This window comes from Phoenix dactylifera, chromosome 18, assembly GCF_009389715.1.
Source record: "Phoenix dactylifera cultivar Barhee BC4 chromosome 18, palm_55x_up_171113_PBpolish2nd_filt_p, whole genome shotgun sequence".
Taxonomy (NCBI): domain Eukaryota; kingdom Viridiplantae; phylum Streptophyta; class Magnoliopsida; order Arecales; family Arecaceae; genus Phoenix; species Phoenix dactylifera.
In genome coordinates, this window is record NC_052409.1 from 3,562,456 (window position 1) to 3,580,774 (window position 18,319).

Here is an 18,319-nt window from a genome sequence, read left to right on the forward strand (position 1 = left end):
TCATAATAATTGGGAGATCTTTTATCCCATTACCTGATTATTCTTTGTTCTCATATCTTTACTACCATTCTCAACTCTCATATGCATGATGGGATGATGGTCATCTGAAAGGCACTGATATCGGTAAGGGCCGAAGGTTTTGTTATTATATGTTCTAGAGCTTCAATTACAGACTATAATGCTAGATCATGCATTGGAAACATATTAGAACATTAGAAACTGGCAACTAAGCGAAGGTAAATCTCGTGTTCCCCAATTGTTTTCAGGCGTCCAAATGGGCTGAGGCGGATCTAGCCCTAAGAAAGCCAGGCCAGTTCCACTCTCGTACAATCAAGCCGGAGCCTGGCCTAAATCCTACCTCTGGTGGAGTGCGGCCGGGCTCGAAACAGGCCCATTCTTGTTTGTTTCCCCGAAAATGCGTGGGCCCCAGTCCAAACCACGGCCCTAAAACTTGAAGCTAGGCAGACTCAAAAGGATTCTTGGTTATAACTTAGCTTTTCCCTGTCTGATAAAGCTTGTAAATATTTTAATGTCACAGAAAAAGAGAGAGATAATCCATGTATTACACTGAAGAGAGTGCAGATGAATTACAACTAAAGCTTCGATAACAGAAAAATCATGAAGATAATCCATGCACAGATAATGTACACGAGAGAGAGAGAGAGAGAGAGAGAGAGAGAGAGAGCTTGCATTCCTTCAGGTTAGATTACTGTCTCAGGATAAAAATTGAAAACCTTCAAGTTAGCTCTACTCTCTTAACATTTGTTACAGAAAAGGACCACAGACCAGTGAAAGAACTAAGGTGAAGAAACCTTTTGCTCAAAAGAAATGAATGCCCCCTACCGACTCTGTGATACAAAGAACTCATAATCCGGATGTCTATTCACAGATCTTCGGTTGCCCTTGGAAACTGAGGCCCTTGCCATTACAGTTGCAGTTTGCTTGAGTGACCTCAATCTCTCCTTCAAAATTTCCGAAGGATTGAAAAATCGAGCTTCTTCGTTCCTGATGACCTTCGAATACGAGTTCTTCAGTTTAAACCAACACTCTCCCTGCATGAAAATCATATGTCATGTTAGATACCACCCATGTGTGAATGCAATACTATACCTTGAGAACTACTTTAAGACAATAACACCAATAAGTGGGGAAAACATGAAAGTTACAAGTTACCTATGTCAAGAAACAAAGTGGAAGTAATCTGAAGAATATTGAATGCATGAACTTTCTGGCAGACAGCATTCTCTCTAAAGGAATGGATCTGTCCCACCAGTTGCAAACTGATGTTGGAATCCACTTGACAATGGATTGATACTGTCAAAGAACTTTCAGACACAAGCAAGAATCTGAGCACCATGTCAAAAAGTGCCTATAGCATTTAACTTATTAAAGTGTCGTCATAGGATATGCTTATGGATGAAATGCAAGGGCAGACTACGCTTTAGGCTTTTAGAAATCAGATCAAAAATCTGGAGAACAGAAAAGAATGAAGACAGAAGATTTTGCAACCCCTAAAATTCTGGTACGTTGCCAATCACCTCTAGAAATAATTGCTATGTTCCATACAATGGTGGGGCTGGAGATTTACATGTTCCAACCAATTCCAGCACAAAAGAGTTCTGTGTAATAACCGAATCATAAATCTAATGTTCCATCCATGCTATCCCTTGTATAGCATAACATGGCATCCAAATATACCACCAAAGCATGTAACCCGCACCCTGAGGACCCAATTGGACCCAGCTAACTCCAAAGCCTTGCTTTCTAGGACCCCCAAATTAGAATGCTAAGTGAAGGTCTATGGAACAGTACTATGTCTAGAACAAATTAGCAAGATTTATCATGTGGGATTATAGAAGTCCACAATGCTTATATGTTGATAATATAAAACAGGATAACTGAAACTATACATATTCATCCTTGAGATCAGTTAAGCCCTTTGTCAACAAATACAACTCAAACAGAGTACCAATTATCTCTTGGATTCTCGACCAAGGTCAACATTGACACTCAGAATCAGCTCATCACTTGGTATTTGAATAAGCAAATTGAGGACTGAGAAAGTTGAAAAGCTAAAATTCTGTGGGAGGAAAGAAAGTTAATAATGTTATTTTTTAAGAAAATAGAAAGTTAATAATGTTTGGAGAGCCAAAACACAAGTCTGCAATAAATAGTCGAAGCTCATGGGATGCAATAACAGGTCACTACCTTAAGTGATATCCCACTGTTCTTCTTTGCCCTTTTCTTTTCTATCTCCACTAGCCTTCCCTTCCTTTTTCTTGTGTTCATGACAATAATCATCCCCACTTAATCCATCATGTGCTAGATGAAGAGGTATGGTAGAGAGCCGTATATCTCATTCCTCTTGAAAAAAGAAAACATCTGTATCTCATTTTCTCGCATCATTCAATTCTTCAACTTCTGTATGCCCTTTTTAGACAACTAGCATTTCCAGTCCTTGTAATTTTTCCCATTCCACATCATATTTTTCTTTGTTGTTTTTACATAAATCTACCAGCCCTGAGCAAACAATTCACCATTCCAGTGGTATGCATTAACATCCTTGATCCCTCCACTCATCCACCCACAAATCTTTATCTCATGGTACTCAACATTTTCATCTCTCTCTCTCTACATTTCTCAGTTATGAATGACAAAAACAAATACACCTGAGGCTAATTTTGGATGCTATAATTGATTCTTTATAGTGCTATATGTCTGCTATTAACCTTCGCTTTTTTTTACTCAGTTTTATATATATATATATATATATATATATATATATATATATTTCCTTTGGGGAGAAAAGCAACTTCCAGTAAGTTATTTTGTCTGCTACGGTTTCCTTGTTGAGTTGATTAATGCAGAACTCCTAAATTCAGTTCTTAGGTTTGAAATTTATGCATATACAACTCTAGGCTGCTATAGCATGGATAGAACAGCAGATATTGTATTCCAAAAATGAACTCCGGTTAAACCAGGAAAGCTTCGATGCAGCCTCAATTCTACCTGTACTGCATTTGTGACTCGTAATTATAATACAAACTGCAAACAACTTTTATTTATTCACTCATCTTGAACCAACAGAAGGATACTATTGATACTTCTTTCAGTAAATAACATAACTTCTTTAAACATAAACTTGAAAAAAAAAGGTACCTTATCATTGTAACTTAGCAAACCAACAACTGGAGAAGCTATGCAGCTAAGGCCGTCAGAGGGACTTGAGGAGAAACTTCGATGAACAAAATGGCCAAGAGAGTGATAAGTTAAAAATGCAGCATGAAAATTGCCATCGGGTATACGATATATTGGATACCATGCGACAGAATACCTGAAACTCAATGTTGGAATTATCAATTAAATTGTGATGGAGAAGAAGCTCCATAAGTGAAGAAAAGCTGAAACACCAATCTAAGAAAAACTTGCCACCAATAACAAAGCAAAGAATATTAGAATAGTATGAACCAACCATGAAGCAGGGTGAAGATCATGCAAGTTGATGTTTTCCAGCATCAGTGGATCTCCAAATGCCCGGCAATTAGATAATGTGTCACCACCAATCAGCTCCTTTATCCTAATTTGGATTATAGAAACATCTCAATAAGACAAGTTTTTCTCAAGGACATTTATAGAAAATGACACAAATTTACAGTCGGTGTAAGAGGACCCAAAAAATAATCCACCAAAAATCTGCTTGCATGAAAACCAATTGACCAACCAAAAAAAGAATATGGCAAATCTACAAGATTTCGTAGTTGATGTCACAATAGATTGTAAAAGGGAGTTCAACATTCCAATTCAATTTAACAGTCAAAGCAGGACAATATAAACTGCTCTGTCCAATCAAATGCTATTTCTTTTTTCTGAAGTTAATTTAGTGCATGAAGAATACATAGATTTAAGAAAATCGGAGGAATTAATCATGTCATCTGAAAATGCTTGCACCGATAGCATCATAAAAATGCTTTCAACAAAACACATGCAATATTCTACCTTATTTGCATTTAACAAGTTTGTAACCAAGTTTGCGTGTATGATGAGTTAAGTGTGCCGAATGGTTCGGTAATTACCTTTTCTCAGTTTCACCATCTATACAACTTGTTTCATCATTACAAATCCTAAACATTCTCCAATTCCATTTCCAAGTTGTTTGCACATTTTACAGGCATTAGAAAATAAAAAAAATACAATAGGAAAAATCTGCACACAAGAAAAGGAACCTTTCAATGTATGTGTAATAGAGAAAATGCACACGGTTAACAGCATGGTTTCAGGTGCTGGTGCCAGTTGGTGTGCCAACCCCCAGCCTCCAGGCCGGCACACTTGCCATGCCTTTCAAAAGTAGTAAATTTAGAAAAAAAGTTAATGTCCTTTTGAACTAAATATGTTTTAAAAATAAGTTAACGGGTGCTGCACTGACCTGTGACAGGTGCTTGGAAAGGCCTGGAACATTACGTGTGGGCTGGCATTCGAAACATTGGTCTAGAGTAAAGATTTAGTATCGCAGTTGGTGGCATGCTGACCTAGCATTGGCATGGTACATATCTTGCCATGGCATTCTATGACTGCTTGGCACACACTAGCACAGCAGAATGCCATGTACTAGCGTACCATCTTTCGAGCTAGTGTCACATGCCAATAAGGCACTGGCATGATAAATATCATGCCGGCGCTTAAGCCAAAGGCATAGAGAGGATTTTTAAATTAGAACATCTTAAATAACAAATTCTGCAATATCCTATGATAAAAATTTAGTTTAAGCTTTACACTTAAAAAACATAGAAAAACATATCATCAGGAGATTCTAATAAACGACAACAAAATACATCTGCAAAATGAATCTCTCAGATCATAATATTTGTATGTCAAATGAAAGAAATGATGATATGCATCCACATAAACTACCCACAGGGCCAACAATGCAAGCTCAGTAAGCCATGTTAACCCCACTTCAGTGGAACACCGATGAATTCCATAAGAATGGCATTGGAGAAGGCACATGATGCTGGTGAAAAGTTGGTCAAATACTAGAATCTTTCAAGGAAAAAGGCAGAAGCATAAATCCTCATAGAGAAATTTTGCATAACATACAGACTTGAGCCAATTTTTAGTTCAGTATTTACCCGGAAAAAAAAAAGAAATCATCAAGAAACAAGAACTAACTTTTCAAATAATGGACGCCGCCATGGAGGTTGGTCAGATTCAAAATATTCAAAAATGAGCTCCTCATCACCCACACGTGTGCTCCTATAAAACTGATCGGAACATTCATATTTGGCAGAAGAAGAAGAATCCGATGAGCACTTATCTGTTCCGTTAAAAGGTTGTGGCAGTAGCATTGAGAAGATTGGGAGGGAGCGTAAATTAGATAATGGAGTTTCTAATGTCTTCTCTGCCTCACAACCTATTGCTGCTACTTCATTGGCGCTGTCATGTCTGGTATTCCTGGATCTCCCAAATAATTGCACAGCAGAAAGATAAGGTACAAAATATGCACTGAATTCAGAATAACCATTACACAACCTTTTTGAGTTGTGATACTCTTGTGCCTTTACTTCCAAACCAAAGCACCCAGGTTCTTCATACCACTGCCAGAGTCTTTTCAAAGATATATTAGGAATATGATGCAAACACATTGAGTCACCAATTAGTTGTTCTTTGGAGCAAGTCCTGCGACTTCCAATGGAATGTGTTTGACCAATAACTGGAGAGGCAGAATAAAGAAATCTCTCAATATCAGCTAGCGGACTGCCAGAGGCTTGGTGAGCACCTGCTGCCATATGAAATTTGTAGGCATCATGAACAGCCAGTAGTATCTTATCCAGATCAGTCTCAAATCTAGAAAAGCCTTCATTTTGCACCTCATGAGTTTGACAACTAGAAACAGGAATCACACCACCTGACTCTTCAGCCACATAAGGGTGGTTTCTTAATCTGCTATTTACTTGATCAGCTTCACCAGAAGAAAAATCTTTATCTTCAGCTCTGGGACTTGAGCATGGAAACTGACCCCTAGTTAAAGGAGTGAAGTACTGAGTATTTGAAGTTGAAACCTCTGCTTTAACATTCCTTGATTCCAATTTATCAGGAAACAAATCTTCCACAATAGAGACATTCATATTATCTAAATGGGTCATATTGGACATCGTTGATTCTTTCCTTCCCACAGGGACCCACTTCTGCAATACAGATCCAGTACTACTATCTAGCTTGCTACATTCCTTTTGTGAACTTTCCATTTCTAATTTCAAGCAATGATTTTCTTCAGAGTCTGTATGGCAAAACTCTTCCTTTGAGTACCTAGTACTATGGATATCAGAAGTCCCTTCAATGCACACTTGATCTGAAGAATCTGATGTTGATGCACCTCCATCATTATAAGTAGCTGGCAAACTCACACCACAGGCTGTTCTACAACGATTTCCTGATGATGTTGCTTTCTCTAAATAATTCTCTGCCTTCTGCTGTGACTCTCGGCGACAATGGTCAATTTTGTCAGCTGGTGCAACCAAAATTTGTTGGAACTCAATGCTACAAGGTGATCTTAATCCACCACTTATGTGTTTTTCATGAATCACCTGCGGCAAGATTGGCATTCCTTCATTTTGTGGAACATGATTTTTAGAAACCCTGTTCATATTAACTTTAGCTGCATAAGATCCCTTCCTAGAATAGTGATTTGCCTGTTTAAAGGCTGAACTCGCTTTCTTTTGGACATTATTCATTGAGTTTCCATCTATCAATTCGGATGCTACTTCACTTGTACTGACAATATTAGAGGTTACATTGCACAAATCTGTTTTAACCACTTCATCTGAACAAGCATTTTTGCAGGTTTTTCCACTCTGGTTTTGTTTCAGCCCCACACATGTACCAAATCTGATCCTTATGTTGGAATGTTTTGATGAAGTGTTATCCTGAGGAGATACAGCATTGACAGTCTCTGTTTCACAGATGCATGCCTCCATGTCAATCTTTTGGACCTTCTGCCAAACTGAATGGTTATTTTCTTTTCCTGTGACACCAGGAAATCTGTTTGGCACATTCTGATTTGCACCACCAGTCATTTTCCTAGCTCGCCTCCCTCTCTTTCCCGATATTACGGGATGGAAGTCATTGCTGTTATAGGCCTGGCTACTGCATGGAGCTCTTTCAATACTGTTACAAGTATTGACAACATCCTTTGACCAACAAGAGTTACCAATGCAACCATCATTTAACATTTCAGTATTTATATCATATAAATTTACAGTTGCGGTCTGACATGAAGTGTCAGAATTCCTGGAGTCTGAAATCATTCCTCCTCCTGAAGAATTAAATCCACTTTCATCCTCGATGGATAATAGAGTTTCACCATCATCATTGCGGTTTTCACGGATATCACTGTTCCAACCATTTAGATATGAATCTTGCACTGAAGTATTATAGGGATCGAAGGAAATGCTGGGAGGATTGTCAGAAAAATTGCTATTTTGTTTTGGATTGGCATTTTTATTATCGTCATCAAAGGTGGAAAGAATTATTTCTGGTGTTTGTGTAGTGCTTAATGCATTATTCATAGAAGCAGTACTGTTGCAGTTAGATTCCTCACCAGCACGTACCAGAGACAAAGATGATACTTGGTCAGGCTCAACCATATCATTGCTGTAAGATGTACATGACACTAAAGTTCTTGAACAGTCTGCGTACTCATGATTGTTATCACTATCATCCTTTTCCACAGAAGTATCCTCAATAGACAAACTAGTGGAAGTTGCCTTCTCAGATACACTATTTTCTGACATGCCCTCACCCAAACAAACCACGTCACTGTTGGTTGTGGTATCAGAAACAGAAGGAACACATATGCTTTGTTCATGTTGAATTTCACATCCAGCGGATACTTTTTCGCTTGTGGCTTTTTTGTACTGTTTTCCCTTCTTTTTCCCCCTCTTTCTTGAACTTCTTTTCACAGTCTTGTCCCCTTTGGGAATAACTCCTCCAGAAGAGCTGCACATTGGAAGTGGCTTAGCAGAATCTGTATGTTCAAGCCAATTGATCTTCTTTTCTTTTGGCAGGTCAACCGGGACAATAATAGCTGGTGGTGGCGATAAAGACTCAAGACCATCCATGTCTGATGAAACTCCAGATCCCACATGGTTTTTCTGATCAGCCCCTCGCAAGGGTGGTAAAAAAGGTGCCAGTTTCCAGTATGCATCAGCTTCAAGGGCAAACAGTGCGAATATAATCCACCTGGTATATAAGAATAGGAAAACCTATGAGCAGAGAGCACTTAACTGGCAACAAAGAATAAAAGTTAGAAATCACATTGGACATTTAAAAGGAATAGGCTACATTATCATTTGCAGAGGACAAATGAACTTTTTGATCACTTGCAAAAAAATTGAACTTCAAATAGGAGGAAGAAAGATATAATCAAGAATCCTCTGTCCTTTCAGAGTGTGATTATTAACTGATTGCACATTGGGGTGTCATGCCCAGTGACAATGCATGCAGAAAGAAGGTATGTGAACCAAATAAAGACATACAAATGCCACCCAATGTCAAAAATTAAAAAAAAAAAAGGTGGATCAGCGATGGTCACAACAACAGAAAACATTCAAGATATTCAGCAGAATGAAAGTTTGTTTAGAGTCAAGGGCAAGGGACAACCTCCACTTAAACATATGTAAACCATGAAATTAGTATAAAGGTGGATCACCAATGCTCACAACAACAGATAACATTCAAAATATATAGCAGAATAAGATTTTGTTTTGCTGCTTAGCATCAAGGAAAGCAACAGCCTCTGCTTAAACCTACGTCAACCATGAACTTAGTATAAAGCATGCTGGTAGATGATGATACAAAATCAACAAAGAGTACCTCTGCTCAGAATTCCTTGGCATAAGTCCAGGTACTTCACATTCCTGAATAAAGATATGACATGTATTATCAGCAACTACCAAATCTCAAGTCAGCATCCAAAAAGAGAGTAATTTAAAATTTTCATGTACAAAAAAAAAAGAAAACGGTACACATTAAAAAATAGCTAACCTTTGGAGTAAACTGGTAGTTGTTATGATCTGGTGCTCTTTTGAATAAAGTGCGACTTCTTCGACCTGCAACCTTTGCGACATTGCTATTGGTCCTTGTGTGGCCACAAAACATCTTTAGTCTAGCCTGTCTATGCAGAAATGAGTAAGGAAATACATAAAAATCAAAAGGTAACAACCAACAACATAAAAGATGCTATTCCCAATTGGAAGTACCAACAATCTAGTGTTGAATAAATTAAAATGGAGTTCAATGTATTAAAGGGAGGAAAACATAATGTTGCATCTGCTTCTGCTTTTCTAAGTAAGTGGATGTATCTGCTAAAAGGGTATGTAGATCATTATGCAGAACCACAGTGACCATGCTAAACTGAAGATGGAACTAGTAAAGTTTTGAACAGTAGAGATAAGGTATCATCCAGAAAATGTATATTTAGTCATATGCAATGCTCATCTAACAATGGAAAAACGGCACTATGGACCCAAGTCATACACTTTTGAATGCATGAACCCAAACAAGGGACAAACAAGAAAATACGTTATAAATTGGTGGATGGCATCATCTAAACCTTTATCATATTAACATCTCATAATGACAATTTGCTTAAAATTAGTCTTGAAGCAGAATGGGATGAGAGGTTTCATGAGAAAATCTGTAAGGTAAAGCATCAAAAGGATGAGGAACAATTTGTCTTAGGCAATAGTAATATCCACCTCAGGTTAACTCCATTTACTTGAACTCTGTTTGCAGAGATCAACATGCACTTTAAGTAAAGGCATGGTCTGTCATTTTAATACTTAGAGTGGAATAACTATAAACAGTTCAAATCTATATTGCTTGTCATTGAGGTAAAGTTAGAAAAATAGATGATAATAATAATAAGGATATAAGGAAGTAATTGACAAAATAAAGAACAAGAAAATAGATATTAAAAAAAAAATGGAACTCAAACTAATCATTGCAAAGCTAACCAGAAAAAAAGATTGTAATGGTAGCTGGTAACGCAATAAGCTGATCAAGTCAGGATCCAAAAGACTGGATCTAAATTCTTGTTATATCATATTTGGATCCATGAGGTCCAAATATGGCACTTGGTAACCATAAAATAAATGTATATACTTTATATGGCATGTACAAGTAGTAGAAGTTTATACAAACATGTTTCTCATGTCATAATTCTAGTCTTGAATTTGCCTTTAAATCATATTATAATGCTCGTTTGACTCCCTCTACACCTACCTACATGTTAACCATAACTATAACACTCAAGCCTTTACTATTTGGGGTTTGAATCCTTTCTCGTGAATTATTCCTACTTAGGGCTGTCTTTGGTGGTGCAAAGTTTTTCAAATCCTCTTGCACATCTTTCATTCATGGTATCCTTGTCCTCCTCTTCTCTACATAAATCCTTTGACAAAGATTCAAGTACCTCTACTTGAATTAGCCCCCACAGGTTTTTGCTGTACATACACTTATTGTCTTACTCAACTCTCACCCAATTTTTGTAACTCCCAGTACTGTCCTTCCTAGTTTTACCGTGCATCCATCTCAATATCCTATTTATGTTGCATTCACCTTTTGTCGTTGGACTCTCTTTATTGCCAACATCAGGAGTCACATAACATCATGGCTCTCACTACCATTTCATAGGATTCTCCCTCAAGTCATGGCATTATACTTAGAAGCCCAAAATCATCTCGCTGCTTCAGAATCCAGATCTAGTTCTGTTTCATCTATATCCATCTCTCCGTCTTCCCTGAAACAAAATGCAAACATAAATTTTAATGAATGTCAGCATGTTCCTCCTTGATAAATTCCAATAGCTATTTGAACCAGCCTCCTAATATTTCTAAACTTAAAATCGCGGCATGGTTAGCAGATTACTGCATCATATACCGACACTTTTTAACTCTCTGTAGCTAGTATTTGACAAGGTCGAATGTCAGAATTGATCAACCATAACTCAATCTTTGGAAAGATTATCACATAACCCCATAGGCATGTGCAAAGAAAATGACTTGCAGTATTTATGCATTTAATCTTCCTCTCCTGCAATATCTTCACTAAGACTAGAATCTCTTAAAATTCCTAATCCTAACCATCAAGACATATCCTATCCAAATGGGTCTTCTTCATGGATCAAGGTATAATATTACAATTTATGACTCGCCTCATTACAGTGACACCCTTATCATAAGTAGCAGGGGGAGAGAGAAGATATTCTGCACCTCATTTGAGGCTACCCAATCAGATTATACTGGACTCACTTAGTCTACAAATTTACTTTAGTAACATCTCCTATTAGTAATATCTACCATGTGCCAGCTCAACTTGAGACTCTTTATAGAGTTATAACCTTCCAATGAACTCCTGAACATGTCTCAGCTCCAGGTCCTCGATTTGACGTGCAGGAACCATGCAATGTGTCTTCATCACCATGTTTGCTCATAATGTGCTACCGTGCTATTATATAGCAATGCTAACCGACTACAGAAATCCCTTGCCAGTCACATGATTCATATGAAAAAAGGACTTGACAAGAGGATACTTCTTTTTAAGCAACAGTAATGTATTAACTATATTCAAAACAAAACAAAAAAAACAGACTGTAACCAGAAGGGCAGAGAACAAAATTGTAGAACCTGACAGCAGAAATAACCTTGACACATATGAAAAATGTAAGAGATAACAAAAACAGAGGGGGAAAAAGTAACAGAAAATTTCTCAACAAGAGTACCTCAAGGCCATCGAAGTAAAGCATACGTTCCAAAACTGGCATCCCTACGAAATCAGAGCCATCTATCCCCATAATCCATCTATCCCATTCTCACAAATCGATAGATGCAGCTTCAAACCAGTTCGAAGAAAATGAGAGAGATCAAAAGAAAATGGATTCTTCAATCCATAACCAGGCACTCCGAACGCGGAAACATTTACTTATATACACCCTTATACCTAATCGCTTCCTAAAATCGACCCCTATGTTCCTAAATTCAGAACATGAATGAAAATAAAAAGAACAGAAGGCCTAAACTCTTTGAGAACCTTTTCTCGCTCGATCTTTTATGCATGCGTTCTCTAAACGTCCTTTTTCTGAAGCAAAATCCCGTCTTTTGAAGAATTCCCCACTTGGGAACCGTAACAGATATGAAAGAGAAAAGAAGTACCACCGCCATATCAAACCAAAACCTTCAAAATCCAAAATAGAATGGCAATTCAATTCAAAAAACCTTTTCCACCAAAAATCTCCTGACATGTTAGCCTCCATTAAAACAAAAAAAAAAAAACCACATCATGATCACTAAAAAAGATTTAAAAAAGAAAGACATACACTTAGAGTTAAAACTTCACTACGAGAGGCAAAATCCTAAGCAATAAAGTACACTACTGAACCAAAATCAAGAAACATAAATTTTAATCTATTAAAAACGCTCCGATCAAGGTAGAAACAGGGGAAAATATTCCAACAACAAAATGGGGCTGGAAAATTTTACTAACAACAGTAACAATCGGAATAGAGAAGTCAATCCATGGACATCGAGAAGAAGATATCCCTCGATCCTTTGGACTGGTACGGCAGCTTTGCTAAAAACAGAAGCCGCTCGAGGATCGCAGAATCCTCGGCCAAGCCCCCATATATTTCCGGAGAGAAAGAGAAAGAGAGGAGACCTTCGCGAGCGAGCCGAGCTGCGGCTCTCCTAAACCTTGCGCTCCCCGCTTCTACTTTTCTTCCGATTTTTCTCGCCCTCCCCACCCCTTTTTTTTTTCTGACTCCGATGGCTTTGCCTCCTGAATGCTTATTTCGGCGATCGGCCGAGCGTATCTCCGAGCAAGAGACGAAGAGATTTTATTTCATAAATAAACTCCCTGACTCCGAGGAAATCGGGAAAACGAAGACCTACGTAGGACAAGGTTGGTGGAGAGACTAAAAAGGGAGCAAGGATATACCAACGAACGAACAATAAATTTTTTTTTTTCATAAATATCTTTCTAAAAATTTAAATTTATATAAATATTTTTTTTTAAAATTTACATCTACTACTATATTCTAACATCATTAATAAAAATTATATTTATTTTAATTAAAAATAAAATATTTTAAAGTTATTTTTTTATTTTTTATTGTGATTAAATATTTTATTTACACATCTATTTATTAAAAATATTTTAGTTATTTTATTTTAAAACCGTTATTTAACGGATTGATATATATATATATATAAATAAAAAAATAACAAAATTAGTGTTTTAAGAGAATATATACATTAATATTAATTTTAGAAAAATATTCATGTAAAATTTGGTATTTATGAAGATATTTATATAAAATAAAAAAATAAAAAAGAGTAAAAGGGGAAGAGTTTTGACGGCGGGGGGAGGGCTCCATTTGCGATGCGGGAACTTGGAGTACCTGTTGGCTTCAAGATTCGTGCGTCTAAGGGACGTGGAAATCATGGGTCTGAGCGACTTTTTAAAGTACACTTGTAAATCAATGGGAGGCAGCGGGGTGCTGTTCTCCGCTGTGTAGCGATGCTTTTGCGGGTACTTCGAAGCCAGTGCTCGGAAAGGAAAGCCATGGCCGGAGACTTAGGTCTCGCATAAAGTTTTTCGTGCGGAAGCGCGACCTAATTTATTCGTCGGCGGATGATGGCTTTGTGACGGGAATCGACGGCGCGCGTGGAACGGAAGCGGGAGTACTGGAGTTGTGCGCGCATGGATCTGTTTATGCGGTCGTCGGCATTCGGAAAAATAATGCCTATGGCTGGGACCGTTACCAGAATACCAATTTATACATACACCTCTGGTACAGCGTTGAAACAACAATTAATCCTCCAAAAAGAAGATTTATGGAGTAGGGTTAGTCCTTCCTAGAACCAGAATCTTTCTTTTTCTTCTTCTTCTTGTATGAACAATGATTACTGCATGTACCAAATTCAAACTGAACTATTTATCAAATCCTCTTGTTACCCCCTTTTAGTGATTACCTAGGCACAAACTTTGTTTTTATACAAATTATATTTTGATAAATGTTTATTAATAGACCATTATTTTTCTTGTATAAAGTGCATTAACTAAAAAGTAAAATCTAGACAAGATTATTGATGTATTACAAAAAAATAATAAATATGTACCATCAAGGGGCAGAACGGGGTGGGAGGATGCAATGTCTTCTCCACCCTTATTTGTTTTTACAAGTACATTTTTATATTTTATTTTTGTTGCTTCTTGTTGGGGGGAATAAGATTTTTCCCCCAAATGACATAAATGCTCCTAAGAAGACGTACAACCTCTGACCCCGGACGACCGAAGTCCGCGTCCGACCTCGGAACGCCCGACCTCACGACGACCGACCTCGAGACCTCCGACCTAAGAAAAACCCTGATGTTCGAGGTCTACTCTTGTCAACCACCTGCTACGGCCGTGCACCTCTGAGGTCCGGCCAAGGACCATACCCTGACGCCCCTCTGGCATTTATTGCGCATGGCCACTGTAACCCTCCGGCTCACTCAACAATTAATGCGGATCTCCGGCTTACTCCACAATAAATGCGGATCTCCGGCTTACTCCATAATAAATGCGGATCTCCGGCTTACTCCACAATAAATGCGGATCTCCGGCTTACTCCACAATAAATGTGGATCTCCGGCTTACTCCACAATTAATACGCATGGCTCCTGCCATTACGGACTCTCAGCTCTCCACGGCAGATCAACCCAGCAGGGTCTAATCGACTATGATAAGTCTTTGATCTCGGCCATACCTCCGACACCAATGCAATAATTCGCCTGATAGCGTGCTAGTTCGGGCTGTACGACGCCCTCACCGCCGACATCAGTGCAATAATTCGCCTGACCGTGCGCCGACCTGAATAACATGCCGAGCCGTACTACGGCCTCGCCCTGTTACATCGCAGGTAAACCGACCCCCGCCTATAAAAGGGAGCCTTGGCCTCTCAGGAGGGGGTTGGAACATTCATACACACTAAAAACACTGTTTATCTCCCTTCTCTACGCTATTTGCCCCCTCCCTGACTTGAGCGTCGGAGGGCCGGCGCCGGAAAACCCGGCCACCGGTTCGTGTGCAGGCACCCAGACGGAGGACGCCGCCAGCCGACGGATCGCCGCCCCGCCGCGAGGACCTGCTGCTCCTTCTCTCCGACCGCCCCAAGCGGAGGACGCCGCCTGCCGACGGATCTTCGCCCCGCCGTGAGAAACCGCCGCTCCCTCTCCTCGATCGAAGATTGCCCCCGGGTCCAATTTCCAGCAACACTTCTAATTGGTGGATCTAGATACATGCATCTTTCAATAAGTTGTTTAACTATGTAATCTAGTCTCTATTCATACCCATTGTTATATATATAAAAATAATTTATTTTCTTAATTACTTAAGTAGGAAGGTTGATCTTGTTTTGTTATATAGTCAAATATTCTAAATCTTTTGTAGTAGTTAAAAAGAAAAAAACTATAATGGCAATCTCACAGCATAATGATATCATCATTTTAATCTATGTAAGAATTTTTTTAAAAAAATATTAATTTGCCGGTTATGTAATTTATTAACTTTTAGTGATCACTAAATACCATGCCGCCATGGATTGCAAAGTCATAAAAGCATATTGCCACAAAAGAGAAGGATATGGACGATCATTTAAATTTCGATGCATGTAATATTGATACAATATATCTAAAATTTCATTAATTTCTATGAACATAAATGTCAAATGCCATGTCATTCAAGACTACCTCAGCATTGTTTTTTCAGCCACTATTTTGACCACTTCTTGTGAAGATTTTCAACTTAGTGCGTCACCCCAACGCCCGCCGCAAGGCTGAAGAGAAAATCTTATATTTTGTCCCTTTAAGTAATGGAAATATATATTGAAACAATTAAAAAGTTTATAATTTTTAATTTAACAATTTTATAATCAAAATTCTTCTATATTTGGCGACGAATCTCCTAAATTGAGAAATGTGCCTGTCTTCTTTGTCAAGACACGTGATAAGCTGTCTTGGACGAAAGGCACGCTCAAACAGTTAAAAAGTGACGTTCCGATGTGTCTCAGTCTCGCCCGTTGGAGTGAAGGGTATTATGTACTATTATTACACATGGCCCCGTTCCCAGTTTTATAGGGGAAGAGGGTCGGATAGGAAAGGGACAGAAGAAGGGCATCATTTCGGTGTGTCTCAACTCTCATCATTTTGCCAGCATCTGACGGTGGGCCTTCATTCCTGCTGCGCCGTTGAACGACGAAAAATCATTGCACCAAGCCATTTATTAGATGGGCTCGATCAAACGGTCAGTCTAGATGATTGACCCCAGGGGTAGGTGCGAGATGGCCTAGGTTTTGGGCGCTACCAACCACGATTCACCTTCTTCGTTTTTTTTTAAAAAAAAGAAAATTAATTGAATATTGTAGCTACAGTAGGTTAAAGCTCTGCACGACAGGCTCTAGATTTTTTTAAATCATGCTACAGTTTATATTCTAAATCTATCTCTGTGAGACTGTGGCCTCTTCAGATTTGTCGATGAGGTGCAGCCGACGAGACACGACTCCTCCTTTTTTGCCAATAAACTGACAAACACGTCACCAGACAACAGATACTGTGGATCTCTGGGAGGCGAAATGGAGTGGTTCGCTCCTTTCTTTCGTGCGAAAGAGGCAGGACCGGTCGCTGGTGGCAGACGGAGAGCCAACCGTTGCGTGCTGCACGTGCGAAACAGTTCCGGTTTGGCGAGGGGGGCAGTCTGGAAGGTGGGCCTAACTGCGAACGGTGCGGACGGAGGATCTTGCGACAGGATTTGTAGCTGAGCGTCCAATAATCTCGTGCATGCATCGTAAAGACAACCGTCGGATTTTTCACGGGCTCGCCAAATGAGTGGTCCCGGTTGCACCAAGGTCATGGGAAGGAGCAGCAAATCACGTGGGGGGGGTGGGTGGATTTACCATCTTTTTCGGGGAGATGGTCCCTTCTAGAAATCGGAACAAAATCACGTGCGATGACGCAAATCCCATCCAGAAAAATGGTATAACCATCGGGCGGAGGAAGTCGCAGATATGAATGAAATTAGTCTCTTGTCCAAGTGAACTCAATTACCCGGGAAGAGAAGGGTAGCAGAGTGCCAAGGGAGTTCTTGACAGGTGGTATCCAATTTTAGTCTTGTCAATCGAGTGGCGCATAGATTGCCAAGGGAGTTCTTAACTCCCCAAACGATCATTTTGGTGCCAATATGAGTGCAGCTCATAAGCAGTCATGGACAAGGATCTCACAACTTTGTTTAAGCTAGTTTGGCGGGGTATTGATGGTTTTGGTAGGCTGCTACCTTTGTTCAAATGCCTCTGTTGAGCTGCATGGAAGCTATTCTTGCCTTCATATCCTTGCATCTCCACTTCGCCCACAAGGTGTGCTGAGCCCTCCTCTTCATCTGTCTCTGCTGCCTTTGCCAACGGCGTCTTCCTTTTATATATAGCATAGAGGACCAGTTGAACCGAGCCTAATGCAAAACCAACACAATTTGGAACCTACAAAAAAACATCACTTAGAATATCAAATTAGTGACCCGAAATCTAAATTCCTGGTTCAACTTTAATTATTTGAGTCCTTTGCTTGGTAGACCATATATTTAATCTTCATAGATTAACTTAACAGCCCAAATAAATGTTGCTTGAGACAAGGTTCAACTTTTAAGAGATCACTCTCAATGTTGTACCATAGAGGGCAAGTCTTGGCGCAACGTTAAGATTGCCTTGCTAGGACTTGAGTATTGTGGATTCAAAACATGAAAATAACCTTTGGACGTAGGGATCAATTAGCTTTGTATGTTTGGCTCTCTCTAGACCTTATGGATGAAACAGCCTCTTTTTTTCACTCTCAGTGTTCAACCATAAGCAGATTTAGATCTTCCAAATTTCGCTTGTGCAAACCAAGGGTTAGCTCGGGACAAGTTTCATGCATGCTGTACTTTAGGCCAATGGGAAAATATAGGCTACAGAACAGAAGGAATACCTCCTCTAATACTCCCTAACCCCAGACATGACAATGTAGTATTCAGTTGTGGATCTCTACTACACAATTTCGATTCCCTAGCAATCACCAAGAGACTTTTACTAGCAGAGTAGGTAGCACCATTATTCAATCTATGCATTAGACTGCTAGTTTTAAAGCAATGCGAGCTCATGTGCTAGAATCGAGACTTGGAATTCAGATTAAAACCAAGTTTAGATGAACCTATACCCCTAATGAAGAAGGCAGGGATCAATCTGAACCCTCTGTTGGAATGG

The 18,319-nt window shown here is 39.1% G+C and overlaps 1 protein-coding gene across 8 annotated transcripts; it reads right to left on the reverse strand.

Moving 5' to 3' along the window:
• Positions 1-537: 537 nt before the first annotated feature.
• LOC103722496 lies at positions 538-12,947 on the reverse strand. Of its 8 annotated transcripts, XR_005506814.1 has the most exons (8): positions 11,777-12,523; positions 9,040-9,165; positions 8,869-8,912; positions 5,167-8,235; positions 3,473-3,577; positions 3,160-3,334; positions 1,174-1,325; positions 538-1,052 (listed from the first exon to the last, which is right to left on the reverse strand). XR_005506814.1 is itself a non-coding variant. In XM_026799992.2 (7 exons), exons 2-7 carry the CDS (start codon positions 9,151-9,153, stop codon positions 840-842), a joined length of 3,720 nt encoding a protein of 1,239 aa, XP_026655793.2. In that variant the 5' UTR covers positions 9,154-9,160; positions 12,709-12,947; the 3' UTR covers positions 538-839. The 8 variants fall into 8 exon arrangements, 6 of the variants coding, with proteins under 6 accessions (XP_026655793.2, XP_026655785.2, XP_026655787.2 ...); XM_026799992.2 differs by lacking the exons at positions 1,174-1,325; positions 11,777-12,523 and adding an exon at positions 12,709-12,947 and having other exon boundaries at positions 9,040-9,160; XM_026799984.2 differs by lacking the exons at positions 1,174-1,325; positions 11,777-12,523 and adding an exon at positions 12,709-12,947.
• Between the last annotated feature and the right edge of the window lie 5,372 nt (positions 12,948-18,319).

What these genes read in the sequence shown, in the direction of transcription:
- LOC103722496 (XM_039115417.1), bottom strand. Translation starts at nt 11,848, where the DNA reads ATGGGGATAGATGGCTCTGATTTCGTAGGGATGCCAGTTTTGGAACGT. An exon ending in ACTACCAGTTTACTCCAAAG is followed by an intron (nt 8,913 to 9,039) that starts GTTAGCTATTTT and finishes ATCTTTATTCAG; the next exon opens with GAATGTGAAGTACCTGGACT. An exon ending in TGCTAAGTTACAATGATAAG is followed by an intron (nt 1,053 to 3,159) that starts GTACCTTTTTTT and finishes ATTTTCATGCAG; the next exon opens with GGAGAGTGTTGGTTTAAACT.